The following is a 25,718-nucleotide window of genomic DNA, read 5'->3' as shown; positions in this document are numbered from 1 at the left end:
AAATACTTAGAAGCGCATAATAAAATAGGCCAAAGTGAGCATGGTTTTGTGAAGGGGAGATCTTGCCTGACGCGTCTGTTGTAATTCTTTGAGTAAGTAAATAACAGGATAGGCAAAGGAGTGTGTAATTGAAAGATATGAGATCCTGAGGGGATGTGAGAGAAGAGACATTAAGGTGTTACCAATAGGGAGTTTGCACGGCAGTCGGGTCACGGCCCATGACCCGTACTGTTGCTATGCTACGCCAACTGGAGTACACACGATGAACTGCAGGTAAGCACTGACCATTGTTTCCAGCGTAGCGGGCCCGTTAAAACCCGTCGAAATTGTCAATTTTTGCGCTGTAAATAATTATGGAAATTGGGATAAGCGTGAGACATGTAGCCTACTTCAGAATTCCAAAAGTGAGAATAAATGACGGTAGAAGCGAGAGCTGAAGGGACAACAACAGCCAGAGTGCTTGGCGAACATTGGCCGTTTGCTCACTGCATTTCATCAACAGTAAGGCATTATTTGTGTTTTTTCTTGATTCCTTTGGCATCTAAAAAGTTTCAGAAGTGATAAATCTGGCTGTAAAATTTTTAAATCGCTCATGGTTCTCAAGTGGGTTTTTACCTACAAAAAGAAAACGCCTCTGAAGCAAAATTTACAGTCAGATTTATCACTTCTGAGACTTTTTAGATACCAAAGGAATCAAGAAAAAACACAAATAATGCCTTACTGTTGATGAAATGCAGTGAGCAAACGTGATAATTCCCAATATTTTCAATTCCGATATCTGCACGTCCAATGTTCGCCAAGCACTTTAGCTGTTGCCTCTTCAGCTATTGGTTCTCTTTATCTTCATTTCGCTTCACTTTTGGAATTCTGAAGTTGGGCACATGTCTCTCCCGCTTACCCCGATCGCCACAATTTTTTACAGCGCAAAAATTCAACATTTTGGCGGTTTTTAACAGGTAGGAAAGTACGTATTTCGTGCATTAACAACATATACCGGAAGCTGCGATGTCCTCCAGATGGGTTGAGCGGCTCCGTGCGTCAAGCCCTATGACCCAGTGACCTTACGTGCAACCCCCCTATAGTGGGAGAAACTTGAACAAGGCAACAAGCTTGGGTCTTTTATAACTGAGTTGTGTTCTTCTCATAGTGAATGGGGGATCTATGAAATTTTCCACTACAGAGAGCTGTGGGGGTGCAAGGAGGAAAAAGTGTTTTTTGAAATGTAGAAGAATGTGAAATAATGAAGCTCCAGGAGCGTTGACATAGTGTATGTTATATAACTATTTTCTGTGGCAAGAAAGTTTGGAACTAATGGCCAGTCTCAAGAAAAGGGAAAGCCTACTTTGGTCATTCCAGCGTGGGATAAAGAGAATGGGAAGCAAAAATAATTGGGGAACTAGAGTTAAGTAATGAAGAAAAATATGGAGACATTTGAACCCAAGAAACACAAAATCCAGATGTTGAAGAACTGAGTTAATGTAGGTGTTGAATGCAGGAGTAAAGAGTGAGATGGAGAGGATGGGGGCTGTAGAGAATTGAAAATCGGACAAGAGTTTTGGAAGAGTTCCTGCAGGATTGAAAATGAAAGGCTTGCCAGGAGAGCACAAGAATAATAGAAATAATGTAAATGAGATTTTGGTAGCAGGATAGGAAATAAGGAGACCCTTAAGACCCGAAACATCACTCATTTCTTCTCTCCAGAGATGTTGCCTGTCCTTCTGAGTTACTCCAGCATTTTGTGTCTACCTTCGATTTAAACCAGCATCTGCAGTTCGTTCTTGCACATAGGAAATAAGGAGCATACGAGGATGAAAATGGATGCCTTTTGGGATGGGGAGGATAGAGTTAGAGACCTGGATTGGGTGCAAATAGTTTGGCAATGTTATATGCTTCCTAGTTCTGGTTCATTCTAAGAAGTTGATTTGGCAACAGAAGGAGTCATTACAAGAGAACAGAGTAGGTAACCACATCGTTATAAATCAACGATGATGGCTAAGGTCTTCTCTGCATTTAATTGGAAGAAATTATACCTCATCCAGAACTAAAGGTCAGATGACCATATGGAAATATGATTACTTGCCGAGATTACATACCAAGCCCCATCAAAGCTATTTGGCACATAACCCTCTAAATCTTTGAGAAAGAACTGCAGATGCTGGAAAAATCAAAGGTAGACAAAAAATGCTGGAGAAACTCGGCGGGTGAGGCAGCATCTATGGAGAGAAGGAATTGGCGATGTTTCGGGTACCCTCTAAATCTTTCCTGTGTATATACCTGTCCAAATGACTTTTAATTATTGTTAATATACCTGCCTCAACTGGTTCTCTGGCAGCTCATTCCATTTACCCATCACCCATCAACAAGCATAATTCAGTTTAAAAAGATGTACAAAAACACTTGTTTAAAAGGATATTGGGATGAGGATACACAAAAATGCTGGAGAAACTCAGCAGGTGCAGCAGCATCTATGGAGCGAAGGAAATACGTAACGTTTCGGGCCAAAACCCTTCTTCAGACTGATAGGGGGTGGCGGGGAGAAGGACACAAAAATGCTGGAGAAACTCAGCGGGTGCAGCAGCATCTATGGAGCGAAGGAAATAGGTAACGTTTCGGGCCGAAACCCTTCTTCAGACTGATAGGGGGTGGCGGGGAGAAGCACACAAAAATGCTGGAGAAATTCAGCGGGTGCAGCAGCTTCTATGGAGCGAAGGAAATAGGTAACGTTTCGGGCCGAAACCCTTCTTCAGACTGATAGGGGGTGGCGGGGAGAAGCACACAAAAATGCTGGAGAAACTCAGCGGGTGCAGCAGCATCTATGGAGCGAAGGAAATAGGTAACGTTTCGGGCCGAAACCCTTCTTCAGACTGATAGGGGGTTACGGGGAGAAGGACACAAAAATGCTGGAGAAACTCAGCGGGTGCAGCAGCATCTATGGAGCGAAGGAAATGGGTCACAAAAATGCTGGAGAAACTTGGGATGAGGATAGGTGATTGTGAGTGGGATATTTGTTATACTGATTGTATTGGGAAGGGTGATTATAGGGTGATGGGTTGTATATATGACTAAGATACTGTATAGTATATGAGGGTTTTTTCTTTTATTTTTATTTTTTTATGGCTTTGTAAATATTTGATTAGTGTATAAATGTAAATAATTTGGTGTACATATAGTGGCTGGTGTACATATAGCTGCTAAATTTGTATAAGATAATCACAAGCAGTTGAATAAGGGGTGGGAATTAATAAGCTTTGGCTTCTTCCTGCTCCTTTTCGGACACATATGATTTCATTTATTTATAGATATTGTTTATGACACTTTATAAATATTCTTGTTTTGTTTTTTGTATGCTGTTTCACACTTGCTTTTTATTCTTTTATTCTGTTCGAAATAAATAATTAAATAAATAATTAGATGAATAAATCCTCTGAGTGAGAAAGTTACCCATAGGTTTCCTAATAAATCTTTCCCCTTAATCCCCATGCCCTTTAATTCTTGATTCCCCTACCTTTGGGGGCAAAAGACTGTGCATTCACCCTATCTATTCCTCTCAAGATTTATACACATCTATAAGATCACTCTTAGGTCTCCTAAACTGGAATAAAGTCATAGCCTGCCGACAACTCGCACCCACGAGACATGGCAATGTCCTACATTTTCTCTGCGAGGAGTAACTTTTTTACACGGGTGGGTGTATGGGACAAGCTGCCAGAGAAGATAGTTGAGGCTGGGACTATCCCATCGTTTAAGAAACAGTAAGACAGGCACATGAATAGGACAGGATTCGAGGGATATAGACCAAGCGCAGGCAAGTGGGATGAGTGTAGCTGGGACATTGTTGGCCCGTGTGGGCAAGTTGGGCCGAAGGGCCTGTTTCCACACTGTATCACTCTATGACCCGTGACTCTTTCCAGCTTAATGAAATCTTATAACATGATGATCAAAATTGAGCAGAACACTCCAAAACAGCACCTATCTACCTGTGATGCCACTGTCAGGGAACCAAGTTGGAACAGTCCTCCGTAGGACAATGTAATGCATTGGACAATTGAGTGTTCTGTTATTAAACGTTGGAGATGAAGAAGGAATCGGCAGACAGGACTACCATAGTCATAAGTATTCAATTTATGACTTTGTTAGAACAGTTTTTAGCCAGGCTTACTGGTGGGATCGAACGTGTAACTATTGGACAGCACATTGAACAGTACAGCACAGGAACTGATCCTTTAGCCCGCAATGCCTATGCTGACCATGATGCCAATTTAAACTGCGCATCCAAGGAGAGCTAGCTGACTGGATGCGGAATCATCTTCATGGAAGAAGTGTGTTGATGAAAAGTTGTTTTTCAAACTGGAGGCCTGTGACTTGTGGTGTACCCCAAGGATCAGTGGTGGGCTCATGTTGTTTGTGAATATATCAATGATGTGGATGGGAAGGTACAAGACAGATTAGTAAGTTTGCACTGGCATTAAAGTAGGTGGGATCGTAGACAGTGAAGATGGTTATCAAAAATCACAGCAGGATCTTGATCAAGTGAGCTGAAAAATGGCTAATAGTTTAATGCAGCTAAGTGCGAAGTGTGTTTCTTGGGAAGTCATTTTGGCAGGTAAATAAAATAATGAGGGGAATAGATGGAGTGAATGTACAGATTATTTTACCTAGAGTAATCATCAAGAATCAGAGGACATAGTTTAAGGTGAAAGGGGAAGGATACTGCTCCAATCCGTTCTGCCATGCAATTTTCATCCCTCCAGAGTAGCACTAGTAAACCACCCTACTGGGAACCGTCTGAAGAAGGGTTTCCACCCAGAACATCACCATTCCGTCTCCAGAAATGCTGCCTGTCCCGCTGAGTTACTCCAACATTTAGTGTCACCCTTTGATTTAAACTGCAATTCTTTCCTACCCTACAAGGATATTGGCTCCCCTCCAGTTTAGATGCAATCTGTCCTTGCACATGTCCTGCAGTAAAGCCTAATGATATCCCATGTACCTGAAGTCCTCATTGCTACACCAGCTCCTTAGCTACACATTTAATTGCACACTCTCCTTTTTTGTTTTTTGCTTCACTGGAATGTGGCACAGAGTAATTCTGAGATTACAAATTTACTGGTCTTACTTTTTAACTTTCAACATAACTCCCTAAATCATCTTTGCACCACCTCACCTCCATTCGTTTCTATGTCATAGACCATGATCTTTGGCTGCTCATCCTTCCTTTGTGCATGTCCTGTTCCTGCTCACATTTAGGGTACATGTTGAATTGAAGTAAAGGAGGCTTAAAATGGGCCTGTGATTTGCAAGGATTGATGGTGGATATTTTGAGAAAGGAGATGTGCGGAACATTTGAGAAGGGGAAAGAGGGAGCTGTTTACCATGTAATTAATTGTTTGTAATTTCCCAAAGGTTTCTGTTCACAATGCTGGAGGATAGTGAATTCTTTAGTTCGCCTCCAAGGAAAACAGTCCGTTTTGGGGGAACTGTTGCAGAAACCCTAAAGAAATATAAACAGGTAAACCAATTATTAATATTTGTCACAGGATATGGGAAATGTAATTGCCGATTTGATTTGAATCTTGTTTTTCTTTAGGGAGATACTACAGATTATGATTTGCTCATGATTCAGCTGGTTGATCCAGAAATCAAGGTAATCAATAAATTATGTTATTTACATTATCAGAACATTTGGTTATTTATGTTAGAAACGTTACATTCCCGCACTGACTGTGCTTGATTGCTTTTATTGTACTAGAACATTGAACAGTACAGAGCAGGAATGGGCCCTTCTTAATGTTTGTGCTGATCATGAGACCAAGTTAAACTGATCTCATGTACCTGTACATGATTGATATCCCTCTATTCTCTGCACTTCCATGTGCCTATCCAAAGCCTCTTCAAGGCCACTATCGTATATGCCTCCACCACCATCCCTGGCAGCGCGATCCAGGCACCCACCACTCTCTGTAAAAACAAAACCTGTACCGCACATCTCCATTAAATATTCCCCCTCTCCCCTTATAGCTATGCCCCTTAGTGTTGGACATTTCCACCCTGGGATAAAGGTTCTGATTGTATACCCTATCTATGCCTCTCATTATATGCTTTATCATGTCTCCCCTCAACCACCGACATTCCAGAGAAAACAATCAATTCTATCCAACCTTAAACCCTCTAATTCAGGCAGCATTGTAGTAAACATCCTCTGCACCCTCTCCAAAGCCTCCACAAGGCCTAACCAAAGTCCAATAGTTGCATCATGAGTTCCTGACTCTACTATTCAATGCCCCTATCAATGAAGGCATGTGTACCATATGTCTTCTTAACCATCCTATCTACTTAACCACCTTCAGTGAGCTATGAACTTGAATTGTCATAACGGATAGGAGTAGAATTAGGGCATTCGGCACATCAAGTGTACTCCGCCATTCAATCATGGCTGATCTATCTCTCCCTCCAAACCCCATTCTCCTGCCTTCTCACCATAACCTCTGACACCTGTACTAATCAAGAATCTATCTATCTATCTTTGCCTTAAACATATCCAATGACTTGGCCTCCACAGCCTTCTGTGGCAAAGAATTCCACAGATTCACCACACTCTAAAGACATTTCTCCTCATCTTCCTATAAGAACGTCCCTTAATTCTGAGGCTATGACCTCTGGTCCTAGACTGTACCACTAGTGAAAACATCCTCTCCACATCCACTCTATCCAAGCCTTTCACTATTCTGTATGTTTCAATGAGGTCCCCCTCATTCTTTAAAACTCCAGTGAGTACAGGCCCAGTGCCGACAAACGCTCATCATAGGTTAACCTACTCATTCCTCAGATCATTCCTGGAAACCTCCCCTGGACCCTCTCCAGAGCCAGCACATCCATCCTCAGATATGGTGCCCAAAATTGCACACAATATTCCAAATGTGGCCTTACCAGCACCATATAGAGCCTCAGTATTACATCCCTATTTTTGCATACAAGCTCTCTTGAAATAGATGCTAGCATTGAGTTTGCTTTCTTTACTATTGATTTGACTTGCAGATTAACCTTTTGGGAATCCTGCACCAGAACTACCAAGTCCCTTTGCACCTCCGATTTTATGGATTCTCACCCTATTTAGAAAATAGTCTACACCTTTATTCCTACTGCCAAAATGCATGACTCCACATTTTGCTACACTATATTCCATCTGCCACTTCGCTGCCCGCTCTCCCAACCTGCCAAAGTCCTTCTGCAGAGTCCCTGCTTTCTCTACACTACCTGCCCCTCCACCTATTTTTGTACAACTGTAATGTAACATCTGAATCATCACCCATTCCCGAGATGCTGCCTGCCCCTCTGAGTTACTCCAGCATTTTGTATCTACCTTCGATTTAAACCAACATCTGCAGTCCTTTCCAAAACATCCTAACTTCTGTACTCGACATCATGACTGATAAAGGCCAATGAGCTGAAAGCCTTCTTGACCACCTTATCTACCTATGATGTCATTTTCAAGGAACTATGTACCTGCAATCCTAGATCCCTCTGATGTACAACACTCCCGAGGGCCCTGTCATTTAATGCGAGGGTCCTGTCCTGGTTTGACTTGACAAAATGCAACAACTCGTACTTATCAGCATTAAACTCCATTAACCATCCCACAGCCCACTTGCCCAACTGATCAAGATTCTGGTGTAATTTTTGATAACCATCTTTGCTCTCTATGATACCACTAACTTTAGTGTCATCTTCAAACTTGCTATTCATGCCTTCTACATTCTACTCCAATTCATTGGGCCCATTACTCACCACAAACAGTAATGGGCCCAGCACCAGGTCACTACAGATCACAAGCCTCCTGTCCAATAAACAACCTTCCATCACCCATCTTCCCTCTATGAAAGCATTCTCTCACCAGTTGGCTAACTCTTCCTGGATCCCATGCGATCCAACCTTCCAGAGCAGCCTACCATGCGGAACCTCATCTAATGCCTAAGATAGACACCAAATGCTGGAGTAACTCAGCGGATCAGGCAGTATCTCTGGAGAAAAGAACTGGGTGATGTTTTGGATAGAAACCCTTCTTCAGACTATGTGCCATCCACAGCGAAATCTTATCAAATGCCTTGTTGAAGTCCATATAAACAAAGTCTACAACTTTCCCCTCTTTAACCTTTTTGGTAGAGTTTGGTAGATAGTAAATTGATAAACCCTGATCAAACGGGGTTTTTACCCAAAAGATACTCATTTAATAATTTGAGACGCCTGTTTAATATAATGTACTCGCATAAATGTAATTGTTATATGGTTATATGGTTATATGGTTAAAGTAGAGGAAGAAGATATATCAATTATTTCTTTGGATGCAGAGAAAGCATTTGATCAGGTGGAGTGGCAATACTTATATAAAGTACTGCAAAAATTTAATATGGGAGAGCATTTTATAACATGGGTAAAATTATTGTATGATAAACCGATGGCAAGAATTTTAACTAACAACATGTTATCTCAAAAATTTCAACTATCAAGGGGTAATAGGCAGGGATGTGCGTTATCACCCCTGCTATTTGCCCTTATGATAGAACCCCTGGCTGAAAGTATAAGAATTCATCCGAATATTCAGGGCTATAATACCAGGGACTCAAAGAATAAAATCTCATTATATGCAGACGATATACTTTTATATATTACAAAGTCACAAATGAGCATACCAAATTTATTAAATTTAATAGAGGAATTTGGGTCTTTTTCTGGATATAGAATAAACTGGAATAAAAGTGAAATCATGACATTAAAACCTCAAGAACCTACACATTTATTGAATTTCCCCTTTAAAATCGCAACAGAAAAATTTAAATATTTTGGTATTCAGATTACTAGAAAATATAAAGCATTATTCAACGCTAATTTTATACCTTTATTAAATAAACTTAATACGCTGATTAAATTTTGGAAAACACTTCCTTTATCATTATTAGGTAGAATAAATGCATTAAAAATGATCTTCCTACCACAATAACTATACCTATTTCAGTCTATACCGGTATATATACCAAAATATATATTTTTTTAATTAGACTAACATTACTAATTTTATTTGGGACTATAGATCACATAGAATTACAAAAAAACACTTATGTAAACCAAAAGAGGCCGGGGGACTTTCACTTCCGAATTTTATGTATTACTAGACCAAGTGCAGACCCGTTGGGTCTGTCCCCCAAAGTGCTCCCCACCTCTCCCCCTCACCCCCCTCTCAGCACCCCCTCTCTCTCCCCCTCACTCTCACCCTCTCTCTCTCCTCCCCTCCTCCCCCACCTTTCCCCCCTCACCCACCCTCCCTCACCCACCCTCCCTCTTCTCCTCCTCTCCACCCCCATCCCTCTTGCCCCTCTCTGTGTCTCTGTCTCTCTCTGTGTCTCTGCCCCTTCTCTCTCTGCCCTCACTCTCTAACCCCCCCCCCCCCTCTAGATGTGACTGCAAGTTGGGGGCTATGCGTCAGTAGATAGGGTGGTTATGGGGTAAAAGGAGCAAATTAATAATATTAATATAATATCAAGGGGGGTAATTAGCGTGAGTGCGGGGGGGGGGGGGGATAGTTAGTGTGTGTGACGCTGCATGCCGCCTCCCCCCCCCCACAACCGCACGGTGGGGGAACAGACCCAACGGGTTTACATTTGGTCTAGTATATATATATATATATATATATATATATAGATTACTGGGCAGTGCATATTAAGAATATAATTTATTGGCTGGATAGTTCTACCCAACAGACAGAATGGATAAAAATGGAGAAAGAGGATTGTCATCCTTGTAATATAGGAACGATCCTCTTCTCCCCGAAAAAACTGAATAACACAATATATTTAGAAGAACCCAATTATATATGGTACAATAAGAATTTGGAAACAAATAAAATTATCTTTAAAATTAAGAAATTTATCATTGTTAATGCCAATAGCGAATAACCCTTTATTTAAACCATCTCTTATTGATAAGACATATAACCAATGGGGAAGTCTCGGAATTACAAGGATCGGGGATATGTACGAAATGGGAAACCTACCATCATTCCAACAATTACAATAAAAATTTAAACTGAAAAACAACCAATATTTTAAATATCTTCAGATTTGCGATTTCATGAAAAAATATATACAAGGATATCAAAAAATAACTCCTGAATTATTGGAAGAAGCAATGAATATTGAAGTTGACACAAAAATTAATATCATATTTATATAATAGTATTCTAAATATAGACCTACCATTGACAGAGGTACTTAGAGAAGAGTGGGAACGGGAACTAATGATAAAAATTACGAAGGTTACATGGGAAAAGTACTTGATATATGTTCACAAATGTTCGATTAATGTAAGACATAATCTAATTCAATTAAAAATTTTACATAGATTATATTATTCAAAAACAAGATTGAACAAATTTTATCCAAATATATCCGCCATTTGTGATAAATGTCTATCCCAAAATGCAACTATAACGCACTCCTTAGTTTCCGGCATAAAACGTTATAGATTTTGGAGTGATATTTTCGAAATATTTACAAAATTATTTAAGATAAGAATGGAACCTAATACTGAAATGATTATATTTGGGGTAATGGAAGATGGGAATAAATTGAACACATCTCAAAATTTATTTTTTAACTATGGTTTAATAATCGCAAAAAAATTAATACTTAAATTTTAGAAAAAATACATCAATACCAACGCTTAAAATGTGGATTGCAAGTATGTTGGACACCGCACATCTTGAGGAAATGCGATTCCTCCTAATGGATAAATCAGACCAATTCATAACAAGTTGGTCTCCATTTGTAGTCTTTTTGGAATCAGAACAAGGGGTCACAGTTTAAGGATAAAGGGGAAATCTTTTAGGACCGAGATGAGGAAAACTTTTTTCACACAGAGAGTGGTGAATCTGTGGAATTCTCTCCCGCAGAAGGTAGTTGAGGCCAGTTCATTGGCTATATTTAAGAGGGAGTTAGATGTGGCCCTTGTGGCTAAAGGGATCAGGGGGTATGGAGAGAAGGCAGGTACAGGATACTGAGTTGGATGATCAGCCATGATCATATTGAATGGCGGTGCAGGCTCGAAGGGCCGAATGGCCTACTCCTGCACCTATTTTCTATGTTTCTATGTTTCGATATGGTGCAACGCAATTGTAAAAAATAACTGTTTCAGGACTGGACGAGGGTTTGGTCAAGATTATAAACAATGATCTTTTTAAAAAAAAAAAATTTTTAACTCTTTTTTCTATTTTCTTTTTCTCAACTTTCTTCACTCATTCGTCTTTTTCCTTTTTCATCACACACTATATATCTCACATCTTTCTATCCTTTACTATCTATTTTCTTTTTCTTATTCTAATCTTTCTTTAATATAACAAAAAAAAAGAAGAAGCTGTACATAAAATGTATTATGAAAATATATATTAGGCACTTTGGTCCCATATGATTGTACTTCTAATAAAATAAAATAATAAAAAAATAAAAAAAAACCTTTTTGGTTACTTCTTCAAAAAACTCAAATCAGATTTGTACGGTACGATCTCCCAAGTACAAAACGATGCTAACCACCCTTAATCAGTCGGTACACAAACATGCTGGAGAAACACAGCGGGTGCAGCAGCATCTATGGAGCGAAGGAGATAGATAACGTTTCGGGCCGAAACCCTTCTTCAGACTGATCAATCTGAAGAAGGGTTTCGGCCCGAAACGTTACCTATCTCCTTCGCTCCATAGATGCTGCTGCACCCGCTGAATTTCTCCAGCATTTTTGTGTGCCTTCGATTTTCCAGCATCTGCAGTTCCTTCTTGGACATCCTTAATCAGTCCCTGTTAATCCAAATCCATAATATCTTATCCCCACGTAATTTGTTTACCATTTGTTAGGCTCATTGGTTTATAGTCCCCTGGTTTTTCCTTTGCAGCCCTTCTGTAATAGAGGCACAACGTTAGCCACCGACCAGCCTTCATATCTGAAGAAGGATAGATCTAATTGTCAGATGAAGCACATTGAGTCCTTCTGAGCTACCAGTGCATTTTAAACTACTATTACTAAATTCCTACCATAGTTGTAAATGCAAGATTAGCCTTTTTGAGCTTTGATGATGGGTAAGCTACTTGCTAAGTTTGTTGCACAGATAAGCCAGGTGCTCATCATTCATTTTATTTGAGATTCTGTCAAATTAGTTGTGACGTTTTCTTGATGACGTGACAATTCTTCAAAGTGATTAATTCACTGTTAAACATTTTAGATTCCATTTCAATAGATATTTTTTAACTTGAATCATTGTATTGGTGTGTTAATAGAATTTGGGTTAATTGATTACATATAATCTCTAAATAGAATCTCTGTCACATTTGAAATGTATATTTATGTATATATTTTTGTTTTTCAGGATGCTCAAATAATCAATTGGCTTCAGGAATTCCGTGCCTGTGTTGCACAGTTGACAAAAGATTTTGAGTATCTTGTTAGCAAAATACTGGTTAGTTGTTTTCAAATTTTCTTTCACTATTTTGTTTACTTTACTCTAGATAATCTTTTGTCAATGGATTAATTCTGTAATCTGTCAGTTTGATATTGTGTCTTGCCTAGATCTGTTTAGAAAATTAAATAAAGTGTGCAAACATAAGCAAGTACTTTATCTGTACTTAAATACATTTCAGAAGCTGCCTTGGTTATGTAGAAGCCTGTTGGTGGTCGAGGAATACTTGGCCTTTTTAAGCAACTTAGTGTCAGCGCAGACAGTCTACCTGCGGTCTTGCCTTAGTATGATCGTCTCCAATTTTGTACCAGGTAATAATATATTTGCTTCTATTATGTTATTTGATTGAGTAATCTTTATCCTTTAAAAGTGCAGGTGAAGGGCTGTGTGTTTTGGTTGAAAGAGTTTACCATTCGTTCATGGTTCTGCACTTGTTGGGTGTGTGTTAATAGACGACTTTTATAAACAGTTGCAATTTACAAGAGAAGACACAAAGTGCTGGAGTAACTCAGTGGGTCAGCCGGCATCTCTGGAGAACATGGATAAGTGACATTTTGGGTCGGGACCCTTCTTCAGACTGGTTGTAGGGAGGGGAGGGGGGGGGGGGGGGGGGAGGGGAGAAAGAAAGCAGGGGCAGGACAAGACCTGTCAGGTAATAGGTTGTTACAGGTGAGAAGGGCTTTTTGATAGGCAGATGGTTGGACAAAGGCCAAAGATTTAAACGTCAGATGGTTGAGAGGGAAATATCCATCAGCCATGATTGAATGGTGGAGCAGACTCGATGGACTGAGTGGCCTGATTCTTCGCCTGTGTCATGAATTTATGAAGATGTAAGGCAAAAGGATTGAACAGTTGTGAATTGTGTAGTTAGAGGAATGAATGTGGGGTTGGCGTGAAATGTAGGATTCGTATTGGGTGTAGGGAAGACGGGGGAGGGGGAAAAGAAGTGGAAATCCAAGTGGGACACAGGGAAAAGAAGGGGGGAGGAGTTATATGGGGGAAGAAAGGGGAGGGTTCTGGAGTTGCCTAAAGTTGGAAGATTCAACGCTTAAGCCATTGGGTTGAAAGCTACCCAAGCAGAATATGAGGTATTATCCCTCCAGTTTGTATGTGGCTTCACTTTGGCAGTGGATGAGACCCAGGATAGATAGGTCAGTATGGAAATGGGAAGAGTCAAAATGGTTAGCAATTGGGAGATTCAGCTGGCCTTGGTGGACTGAGCATAAGTGTTCAATGAAATGAATGCTGTCAAGTTGTTGCAAGATTTTTGTGCTGTATGTTTGCTACATAGTAAACCATTGTCATTAAGTAAGGCAACAGGCCTTTAGGCACAATTTGTCCATTCCAACTGGGATGCCCCATCGAAGCTAGTCCCATTTGGCCCATTTCTGTCTGAATCTTTCCTATCCATGTACCTGTCTAAATATCTTTTATATGTTGATATTACACCAAAATATCCCAGCTGTTATCTGGCAACTGATCCATCCTGCCAATAACGAAATCAGTACTAAAATACTATCTACCGCATTGGAGACCCTCAGACAATCTTTGATCGTGTTTTACTGGCTTTATCTTACAATAAAGGTTATTTACGTTACTCCCTTTATAATGTAACTGTACATGGTGGATGGCTCAATTATAATCATGTATTGCCTTTCTGCTAATTGCAACAAAAGCTTTTCACTGTACCTTTTCACATGTGACAATAACTAAACTCAACGCAAATCATCTTGCTGTAAATGCCATTGATTTGGTGGCACATTATGTAGCTGAGACTTTAAAACGCTGATTCTGAACTCAACAGCATGGGGACACCATGAGATACTAATTAATGACTTAAGGAGAACAGATTTTTTTTTGAAGTGGGTTTTAATGCATGGGCAATTTACATTTGATGCATGTGATAAAGGGCAAGTTCCTAACCATAGCGTTGCTGTTTGGTACATTATAAATTGGAAGCAGATAGTAAGAGGGAGTAGCCCAAGTTCTCAGCGTAAGTATCTCTATTGTGATTCTATATTTCACTGGAGTATAACATTTGAAGGAGTGGAAGCCACGTTATTTACATGTTTTGAGTCCACATAAGCACTTTTACGGGTAATGTGATTTTGTTTAATTCACAAAGTGAGTGCATGCTTGTTGTCGGGCACATGGAGAGTTGGGAGGTAAATACCATGGGATAGCACCATCTGCAAAGTTATTGGATGATAGTTGCTTATAGTAGAGTTTGAGGAATTATCTGATTTGATGGGAGAGACTGACAACTAACTGCACTACATTTGCTGGAGATGAATTTTATTTTGAGCAAACAGACATCTGTTGGAAAATGGAAGTATAACTGGGTCACTTTGCAGATGTTGGTAAGCTCTTCATTTTCATAGCACAATATTAATCATTTTAAATCTATATTGCACAGGGAGAATTGTTATCCAAGAAAATGGTGTGGATATCTCAGACTCTGAGGATGAAGATGAAAGTAAGTTTTTAAAACTCTAGAAGCATTTTTTTTTGTAGTAACTTGGATGATAAAAATTTGTATTGTTTTTTTTGAAACATGCTAAAGTACTGCTGCTTGGATAGTGAAGATGGACATTGCTTAAATTTGCACTTTCACTGCACTATGTTTATTTACATTGCTAATTAATGAATTGTTTCACCATGAAGGAGTGCATGATTTATTCTCCTTATTTAAATACTTTATGTTCATCCTTCCCGACTAATTTATGGTTCTTGCCTCCTTTCCATTGGATTTTTTGGGGGTATGATAAGCAAACAAAAAAACAGTGCGAAGCATAATTAAACTTACTACAATGCAGATCAAAAGATATTAGGAATTTTCATCCAGTAAACTTTAGATCAATAATTATTTTTGTTTTTCTTTAGAAATATCCCAAATCATTAACAACCAGAGCTCTCCTTTTTTAGTGACTACCACCCTTTGAGGGAATAAATATTGAATCTGCTTGATAATCTATGGTTCTGATTTACGTAGATGTTCATAATGATGGTTTGAGGTTAAGGACGATGTCCCACCACCTTTGAACCTTTTTCACCCACTGCTTGTGCGCAATATTTCCTGTGTTGTATTGCCCAAATGGAATACATCACACCAATTTTCAAAAATATTGTGAGGTGGTATTTTAATCTATTTCTTGTGCTGCTATGAACATAGTCTTCTTGCTTCTTAGCTCTGAAAGAAATTCTTAATTTATTTTTACTTTACAGAGCTTCCACAAAATTTTGACATCTGTCATCGAGCTTTACAGACAATAGCAAAATATGTTCCCTCGTAAGTATTTTGTATTGCAATTTAGTTCATGGGTGCCTTTGGTGAGTAGAATGCAGAAAAGTTTAAAAGAGCATGAATATCCTCTGAGGATAGACAATGCAAGATTGTTTCCTTTGCTGATTAATATATTTGCATTATTTTCAAAGGTTAATGAAGCAAAGTTTTAGTTATTGTAGATTCTCTCTATTTCATTTTCGCTGATAAGGTTTCTCATAAACTGGAGCAAATTATATTGTCATTTTTTTTCTTCAGCTCTTATTACTGCTTTTGTTTAACTTTTGTAAAACATTATCACTATTTCACAGGTTTAAAATATCTTTACTGGAAAATAAATAATCTATATTTTAAAACTTGATCATTTTTATAATTAACTAGACCAAGTGCAGACCCGTTGGGTCTGTTCCCCCAACGTGCGGTTATGGGGGGGGGGGGGGCGGCATGCAGCGTCACACACACTAACTATCCACTCCCCCCGCACTCACGCTAATTACCCCCCTTGATATTATATTAATATTATTAATTTGCTCCTTTTACCCCATAACCACCCTATCTACTGACGCATAGCCCCCAACTTGCACACATCGAGGGAGGGGGGAGGGGGGGGCGGGGTTAGAGAGTGAGGGCAGAGAGAGAAGGGGCAGAGACAGAGAGAGAGACAGAGAGGGGCAAGAGGGATGGGGGTGGAGAAGAGGGAGGGTGGGTGAGGGGGGAAAGGTGGGGGAGGAGAGGGGGGGGGAGAGAGAGGAGGGAGGAGAGGGAGGGGGGGAAGAGGAGAGGGAGGGGGGAGAGAGGATGTGCTGAGGGGAGGGGGAGAGGTGGGGAGCAGGGAGGGGGAGGGAGGGTGGAGGGAAGGGGGGTTTAGGGGAGGGACGGTGGGGGAGGGGATGGAGAGGAGGAGAGGGAGAAAAAGAGGAGAGAGAGAGAGGGGGGAGAGGAGAGGGAGGGGGGAGAGGGAGAGAGGAGGGGGGGAAGAGGAGGGGAGAGAGGAGGGGGGAGTGGAGAGGGGAGGTGATGGGGAGAGGGAGGAGGGGAGAGAGAGAAAGGGAGAGAGACGGGGGGAGAGGCATAGGGAGAGAGAGGGTGCCTTTTTAATTCAACCCAAATAACCATTTGCAGGCAGTGCTTTTTTCCCTCAAACTAACCATATTTTCATTTTCAAACCACATTATGGGTACTCACAGCTGTGGAGACATTTGTTCAGCGTTATTCAGAGCTCTGATTGAGGCACACCACTTGCAGAGACTTATTGAGGCACACCACTTCCTGGTTTTATAGTCCCTCCCCCTCCCTCCAGCAGGGGCAGCAGAGAGAATGGGGAATTTTGTAAAAACATTAATATCTCTGTCATTTTTCATCGACGGGAAATATCCTCGGCACACATGCGGCGGAGGGGGGCTCTGAGCGGGGTGGCCAAAAATGACGGCCGTAGGTGGCGGCGTTCTCTCGGAAATCGCAGCACAGAAGGCCAAAAGCGGTCAAGAACAGAGATTTAGTAATATAGACTGTTTAGAAAAAAATGATGCGACTTTTGAATAAAAATCACTTGGGTCATTATTTTCTTTTCCAGCATTATTGCTTTGCAAAGTTTACAGGGTTCACAACATCCCAGTTCTGTTGAGATTGAGCTAGCTAAAGCTGATTTATTTTCCCTCAATTAAGACATTGAATTGATTGCGAATGCTTGTAAAGTATTAGCAACCTGATGAGTCATTGAGGGTGAGATTGGTTAACTCAGTGATCAGAGTTGGAATCATAAGGTCATAAATGATAGGAGTAGAATTAAGCCATTCGGCCCATCAAGTCTACTCCGCCATTTGATCATGGCTGATCTATCTCTCCTAACCACATTCTCCTGCCTTCTCCCCATAACCTGTGACACCCGTACTAATTAAGAATCTATCTATCTCTGCCTTAAAAATAGCCACTGACTTGGCCTCTGCAACCTTCCATGGCAAATAATTCCACAGATTCACCACCCTCTAAATTGTCAACAGTTGTTTTAGAACCCAGTGTTCAAATATTTTCTTTCACTTGAACTTTTTGTGTGAAGTCTGGATGGTATTTTGTTACTCTGCTAGTCACATTTAGTCACTGTAACATGTCTATATTTAAATGAATCTTGTCGGGATTTTCTTTCAAAGCCACATATATTACTTAACTATGAAAGACACTGTTGAATCAACTGACTGGTTTAAACCAATTATATTGTTTGAGATAATTTAGTTTCTTTATAGTACAGGTAATTACTGTTAGATATTCCATGGGTATGTTACATATTCAAATTACCCGAAACATCACCCATTCCTTCTCTCCAGAGATGCTGCCTGGTTACTCCAGCTTTTTGTGTGTATCTTCACTACAACACAGCACCAGTAGATGGCAGGGTCACCCCACATTTTTCCACTCTCATTAGTGTGTAAACTTAGTTTGCTATATATCGCCTTTTAACAGAGTGAGAACAGTGAAAATATTAACGTTAGATGTAGCTTAGCTATAACAGTACAACACATTAAAAAATATATATCCAGATTCTTCCATCTCTTACAATTCCTGTCGGGCATTCTAGTGACCTAACAAACCTAAGATAGATTAGATTTCATCATGTACAATGCAATTTTGTGACTAAAATATTCAAATTGACATGTCTGTAAAGCTATTTTTTCCTAAAACTTACAAAATGCTGAAATTACATACAATAAGAAATGTGTGTTAATTGGTTATTAATATGTATAATTTCAAACATTGTCTTTTTGGGATGATGGCTCTTTTGCATGTTTGTGACTGCTTCACTCCATTTGTACAGCAAGGCCGTAACTAATTTGTTGATTTCCACATTAAAACATAGGCAGTTCCCATTAAGAGTTCTAACATTGTGATAGCTAGTGGGACCAAACACATGCCCAATAACCCCCACCCTCACATGGGGCGATGCAGCAGATGAATAAATTATCTTATGCTGTCTGATGGAGCAAGCTTGAATGCAGTAGTTGGAACAGCATGCTTATATTTAAAATGGTAATTGTGCCAAATTATGGAGTAACATCGGAAAAGCAATCTGTTGTATTCACTGTGAATATTTCATATTCATTCATTCATTTTAAGTAAAAATTAACTAGATGATTGGAATTGTTCTTTGTTTCAATTGACTGCTTCCGGTCACCATTTAGTTTCTGTCCCTATTGTTTAATTCTTCCTGTTTGTTCTTGCATTAAAGAATGATGCTTTTAATCACAAGAGGTTAAGTAATGACTGATAAATTAGGAAAACTAAATGAAAGTACAAACAGAACACATCCTCTTTAGTATCCAATCCATTGTCTTATTACAATCTTGTGGTTTGCCTTGTGATGTTTTCCTATATTAAAGATGTTAAACAGATGCATATTGTTTCTATGGGATCTTTTTAGTTCTACAAGTTACTTTCACATTGTATTGAAGCTTTTTTTATTCATTTTTGGCAGAACAACACAATTTTTGATGCCAATACTGGCTGAAAATTTTCCATTTGTTAATAAATCAGCCAGAACCTTGGTATGTAATCTATTTTAATTCTTGATAATAAATATACGTATTTTTTGGTTATTTAGTGAGCTTAGCAAATAATTGTAACTAACATCTATGACCACTTTGTTAACATTCTGGGCATTGATGTTTTTATTGCATCTGTCCAACAATTTAAAAAAAATTTCCCTCATCCACCCCGAAGGTTGGAAAAGGAGAATTCTTACTTTTCTGTGGAGTAGATAAATGTGGAGTTGTAAAGGACCAGTAGCAATTTAAAAAGCTTCTGGTTATATGGTTGCCTTTGTAATTATGTGGAATAGTTTTCCTCCCCCCCCCCCCCCCACTCCACCCTCACGTGAAAAAACTACAATATGTGCAGGTAGAATCTGTCTGCTAGATCCTTAAGCAAAGAAAGGGAACATTTTTCTCACTAGGTTGAAAAAAAATAGCAAATAGAGATGCTGCCCGGAAACATGCCCTTTGGCCCACCGAGTCCAGGCTGACCATTGATCACCCGTACATTAATTCTATGCTATCGCATCCCACATACTAGGTGCTATTTACATAAGCCAATTAACCTACAAACCTGCACGTCTTTGGAATGTGGGAGAAACTCTGAGCACCCAGACAACACCCACGTGGTCACAGGGACAACATACAAATTCTGCATAGATAGTACCATAGTCAGAATCGAACCAGGGTCTCTGGCACTGTGAGGCAGCAGCTCTACCACTGTGCTACTAAGTTTGTGTCAAACTGGAATATAGTATTCAATTATAAGTACAAGTTTTGGGAGAGCTGTTAAATGTGGGCAAGAGAAAATGAGATCTGTAGGATCATTAGAGTTATTAGCGATGAAGAATGTGTTCTTGGATAGACTAGAGAATCGGGTGAACTCTTTCTACAATATTTGAAAAATAAAAATGACATGTGGAAATACTTTTTTACTCAATCAGTGGTTAGGATTTGGAATACACTATTTGCTAGAGTGGTAGAAACAGATTTGAGCTGTCAAAGAGGGTTGTGTGCATTGTTCAAAGACTGCAAATTTTGGATTGCAACAAATTGCAAATGAGCAGATGATGTTTCTCTAATATTGCAACTTGCATTCTGGAGAAGGATCCTGACCCGAAATTACATCTGTCCATTTCCTTCCTCATTAACTTAACACCAGCCCGGAATAGTGGAGTTAGCGCTTCTCCGCGCAGGCTGTAAGCCTGGGCCGCCACTCTCGTCTGACTCCCGTCAGTCCAGGGCTGTCAGTTAACCTAGCGGGACAGGCAGAGTTGAGCTGGAGTTAGCGCTTCTTCTCCACGCTGGCTGTGGGCCTGGGGCGCCGCTCCCGTCTGACTCCCGGACGGGGGTGGGGCACTCGGGAGGGGACGGGGATAGTCCAGTGGTTCAGCAGCACTTGCGGCGCCGGAGACCGGGGTTCGATCCTGGCTGCGGATGAGACGCAGGTCTGTATGCATGCGGAGGCACGGTTGCTGAGAGTATTTATCGCGAGTGACCTTTGACAAATCCCATGACTCCTCGCGTTTTTGGAATAGCAAACTCACTTATTACATTTCAGTGGAACTGTGCAAGAGGACAAAAAGCTCCCAGTCATCCATGTTAGATGTTTTAGCCCTCAATGTTGAGTTGAACAATTTCAGATAGCTAGCTTTTCCAATTTATATTAGAACTGACCAGTTAAGTTTCTTTCTCTCCACTGTTGCTTTATGATGTATCAGTATTTTCAGCATTTTCTTTGAATTTGTGCAGTGTTTTATATCACGCAGTCCCAGCAATTTTTTCTCTCTCCTCTGTCCATTCATCGTCTGTTAATCCTCCTCCAGATGGATCAGCTTAGTTCAAAAGAGCCAAGAGTGTTTAATTTGTCATATGTATCTGATGGATCCATTTAATGGTGGGGAAGTCAGTACCAACAATAGACTGGAGCAATGTCTACAGCTAAGGTGCTTGAATCTTCCCTTAGCTGGTACTAGTTAACAGCTACCTTTAGTACCTTACAGTCATCTCTTGGTCTGCACCACATCACTCACCTTCCTTTTATTCTCTCCATCCTTTTCCTTTCTATGCAACTTAAAAATTGTTTTGTTAGTGTAGGTGATAGATAGCCTGAAGTGTTACATTAGTTTATCTCGCCAGAAAGAATAACGAAAATGCTGGAGTAACTCCGCAGGTCAAGCAGCATCTCTGGAGAACATAGGTGGATTTATGGGTCTGGACCCTTCTGTAGACTAATTGTAGGGTGGGGGTTGGGGATCGCAAAGAAAAAGAAAGCAGGAGGACAGGAGGGCAGGACAAAGCCTGGCAGGTAATAGGTTGTTATAGGTGATTTTTATTTTGATGGACAGATGGTTGGCCTGAGATGAAAAGACAAAAGGTGTGATACAAGAGGATTAAAAAGTTTCAAGTTGTGAAGATATAGGAAGGAATGAAGTTGGAAGGGGGGGAAATAGATGCAAGTAAGGGGGGGGGGGTGTATTTTGGAGGGAGAGGGAGGGTTCTGTAGTTACCCACATTTGGAGTATTCAATGTTAATGCTATTGGATTGTAAATACGGAAGTAGAATATGAGGTTATGTCCAACCAATTAGCTTGTGGCCTCATTCTGGCTATGTAGGAGGCCCAGGACAGAAAGGTCAATATGGGAAGGGGAGTTGAAATGGTTAGCAACTGGGAGATCCAGCAGGCCTTGGCAGACTGATCACTAGTCTCCATAGGTGCAGCCTGACCAGATAATTGTTTCTAGCATAATTGTTTTCTATTTAGGAATATTGGTATGGCATGAAAACACATTTTCTGTCTTTGTGTCAGTTTGTACTTGGGAAATGAGTAACATTATCCGTCCGAGATTAGAAACAGAAGTTTGTCTAAGCACCTGGTCAAATCACAGGATTTATTGGAATGGAAGGAATGAATATTTTAGTTTTAGAGATACAGCGCGGAAACAGGCCCTTCGGCCCACCGAGTCCACGCCGATCAACGATCTCCGCACACTAACACTATGCTTTACACATGAAGGTCAATTTACAACTTTACCAACCATGATGTTTCAAACTGCAGGATTATTGTTTACTTATTAGTTAATTTCTTTGATATTAAAAAGCTGCAGTGAATACAAAGCGTGGTTTAAATATGTTTTTTTAATTTTATTTTTCCAAGGAATGTTACGTGCACAATTTGCTAAGGATCACAGTATATTTCCCGGTATTGCGCTTGGAAATTTTGGAACTGGTCATCGAAAAATTCCTAAAGCTAGATGTAAGAAGCCTGTTATAAAATACTAAAGTTGTGTTTTTGTGTTTCTAAAGAACTTCAAACTTAAAATTTCAACATTTTTAAATGTTTTGTAAAAGTAGCAGGTTATTTGGTATTTTGTCTTAGAAGGTTAAAATGTCTGGGAATTGAATATTATCGGTGAAATTAATGTAAAGTCGTCACATTTCTTATTGTTTAAACTAAACTTAAATCATTAAATTGGCCAACATTATTGAATCGTATTCCTGCAATTAAAAAATCCTTTGGATTAATGTCAAAACGTTTAACTGACCTCAGGATATAATCAGTGTGATTCACAGCCAATTGTGTACCTCGGTAATGTGGACATGAGGCTCATCAAAAAATTGAGTCTTCTGGAAGGAACACTGCAAAGCAGTAGAAATACAAACCATAGAAATTGTCCTTGAGTTAGTGTCCTGGATACCATTCCATAATATATTCCCTGGTCCAATTTAACTGCTACCTCTGAATGAAAGGGTGAAAAAACAATGTCAACTGGAAAATAACCTTTGGAGAAGATGCCATCTGTGAAGTTCTAAAAGTTGATTGAGATGAACTTGAGACTTAAATTCACAGTCTTGCTTTCCACATTATGGGAAGAAAAGGACACACCAGGAGACCTCCGATGTCGTTAACAATGAGCACCTTTAAGAATGGAGACATATCCATTGGCAGTAACTACCGAAAGGTCTTCCCACTCTTTGCAACAATGAATTAATTGTAAGCATCCTCCTCAATTGCCTGCTCACAGTCTGTAAAGACCAGCTCCCTGAATGCCAGTGTGGAATCTGTCTATCTAGAGGCTGAGTGAAATTGGAATATCCAGAGGCTAAATAGATATGTTCATCATTCAATAACACCAAAATAATAATCACAGGGAACAGTGTCAACTACTTGTACATGTTATTTTTGACCATTTACAGACACAATCAAGCGACACTACAGAATCTTCAAATTTGACTGCTTTCAAGCTTCTCTATTCCTGCTACAGAATGCAATTTGTGATTATACTTAATGGCCCCATCACAGATCCAATCCAAGTTCAGAATAGGGTCAGACAAAAATGCCATTGCAATACTTTCCTCAACTGCAATAATACATCTCCTCCAAAAATCTTGCCACTGGTGCGAACCTAATCTATCCGACAAATGGGAAGTTATTCAGCATATGTTAGTATAACCAAGGTCAATGCAACCACCTAACCGCATTACCCAAATGATGCAAGATCCTCCATATATATACTGGCAGGATGAGTGAGCCAAAGTCAGTACCCTTTTCCAGCCAATTATTTAGGTCATGTAGGATATAATATGTAATTGGCTCCAATAGGTGGGCATGTCATTGGAGAGCCTGGCACCAGAAATCCAAAATAAGTCTGTTCTCCAAGTTCTGTCTTGCAAAGGATTACCAAAAGAACAGATTAACTGATTCAAGGCTGCTGTCAAAGCCTGCAGGAAAATATCTGACTGTCGTATGGGAAAATTGGTTGCCATGCCTAGCAAATTTGAATGGTGACCACATTTAAGTATTTATTTAGTTACAAAACAATTTCCGAAAAATAGTGAAGGACTATGCAAATCCAAGATTTTATTTTTTGAAGAGAAAAATAAACTACAACCAAAAGAAAATGATGTTTATGGATACTTGGGGCAAGCTCCAAAGGAAATGCTGACTTTCATTTTAATGTAGCCCCAAATTTACTGTACTTCAATACCAATTCATTATCAGATTGCATTACTTATAATACTTGTCCTTTCTTAAGGTGAATGCTTCGCATAATGATATTGAAGATGCAGAAGAGACGGCCGCTAATAGTGCGTTGTCTTCATGCGCAGAGGAAGGTCTCTTTGATATGGTAAATGTTTCAGCTCACATTTTCTTTCGGTTTGATAGTTGACTGCAAACAATTAAGTCATTGTGCAGGATTTCTCATTTTTGGTATTGGTATTAGAAACATAGAAAATAGGTGCAGGAGGAAGCCATTCGGCCCTTCGAGGCAGCACCGCCATTGATTGTGATCATGGCTGATCGTCCCCAATCAATAACCCGTGCCTGCCTTCTCCCCATATCCCTTGATTCCACCAGTCCCTAGAGCTCTATCTAAAGGGCCTGTTCCACTTGTATGCGATTGCATCCGTCTGGCGCGACCAAACGTGGTCGCTTGAGGCGTACGGGCCGTGCGGGGCCGGTCCCACTTCCAAGCGCGGAGGCGTATGGAGTTGTGCGGGACTGGTCCCAACACTGCGCGGGGCTCCGAAAATCCCGCACTGTCCGAAAATTCTGCGCACCAACGGCCTGTTGGCCTGCAGGCGCATTGAGGGCGTACGCAGCGTCTTGAAGGCGTACGCCTAACATCTGGCATTGCGTGATGACGTCATCGTGCAACGCCCAAATTCAGTCGGCCGCCTCCTGCCCAGCTGATTGGTAAGTATGACGCGAATAACGTCACGCGCGAACTTAGCGCGAACTCCACTTCCGTTTTGGTCGCGCCAAACCCATGCAGCCGCATGCAAGTGGGACAGGCCCTTAACTCTCTTAAATACATCCAGTGATTTGGCCACCACTGCCCTCTGTGGCAGGGAATTCCACAAATTCACAACTCTCTGGGTGAAAAGGTTTGTTCTCACCTCAGTCCTAAATGGCATCCCCTTTATTTTGAGACTGGCCCCTGGTTCTGGACTCACCCAACATTGGGAACATTTTTCCTGCATCTAGCCTGGCCAGTCCTTTTATAATTTTATATGTTTCTATAAGATACCCACTCATCCTTCTAAAATCCAGTGAATACAAGCCTAGTCTTTTCAATCTTTCCTCATATGACAGTCCCGCCATCCCAGGGATCAATCTCGTGAACATACGCTGCACTGCCTCAATCACAAGGACGTCCTTCCTCAAATTAGGAGACCTAAACTGTACACCATACTCCAGATGTTGTCTTACCAGAGCCCTATACAACTGCAGAAGAACCTCTCTACTCCTATACTGAAATCCTCTTGTTATGAAGTCCAACATTCCATTAGCTTTCTTCACTGCCTGCTGTATCAACTTTCAGTGACTGGTGTACAAGGACACCCAGGTCTCGCTGTACCCCCTTACCTAACCTAACCCCATTGAGATAATAATCTGCCCCCTTGTTTTTGCCACCA

The 25,718-nt window shown here is 40.3% G+C and overlaps 1 protein-coding gene across 2 annotated transcripts in view; it reads left to right on the top strand.

Annotated features, from left to right (window-relative positions):
- rrn3 (RRN3 homolog, RNA polymerase I transcription factor) overlaps positions 1 to 25,718 on the top strand; it is a 47,730-nt gene that overhangs the window by 1,247 nt on the left and 20,765 nt on the right. The window contains exons 1-10 of one of the 2 annotated variants that reach the window (XM_033040298.1): positions 3,910 to 4,113; positions 5,404 to 5,509; positions 5,588 to 5,644; positions 12,404 to 12,493; positions 12,675 to 12,804; positions 14,910 to 14,969; positions 15,719 to 15,782; positions 19,243 to 19,312; positions 22,456 to 22,554; positions 24,335 to 24,427. In XM_033040298.1, the coding sequence (XP_032896189.1) occupies positions 5,417 to 5,509; positions 5,588 to 5,644; positions 12,404 to 12,493; positions 12,675 to 12,804; positions 14,910 to 14,969; positions 15,719 to 15,782; positions 19,243 to 19,312; positions 22,456 to 22,554; positions 24,335 to 24,427 (756 nt within the window). In that variant the 5' untranslated portion in view covers positions 3,910 to 4,113; positions 5,404 to 5,416. Of the gene's footprint in view, positions 1 to 3,909; positions 4,114 to 5,403; positions 5,510 to 5,587; positions 5,645 to 12,403; positions 12,494 to 12,674; positions 12,805 to 14,909; positions 14,970 to 15,718; positions 15,783 to 19,242; positions 19,313 to 22,455; positions 22,555 to 24,334; positions 24,428 to 25,718 lie in introns of those variants that run through there. The other variant, XM_033040297.1, reaches the window with a different exon arrangement.

Source organism: Amblyraja radiata, chromosome 22 (assembly GCF_010909765.2).
Source record: "Amblyraja radiata isolate CabotCenter1 chromosome 22, sAmbRad1.1.pri, whole genome shotgun sequence".
Lineage (NCBI taxonomy): Eukaryota > Metazoa > Chordata > Chondrichthyes > Rajiformes > Rajidae > Amblyraja > Amblyraja radiata.
The sequence above is the reverse complement of the archived record's forward strand: the minus strand, read 5'-3'. Positions and strand labels throughout refer to the sequence as shown.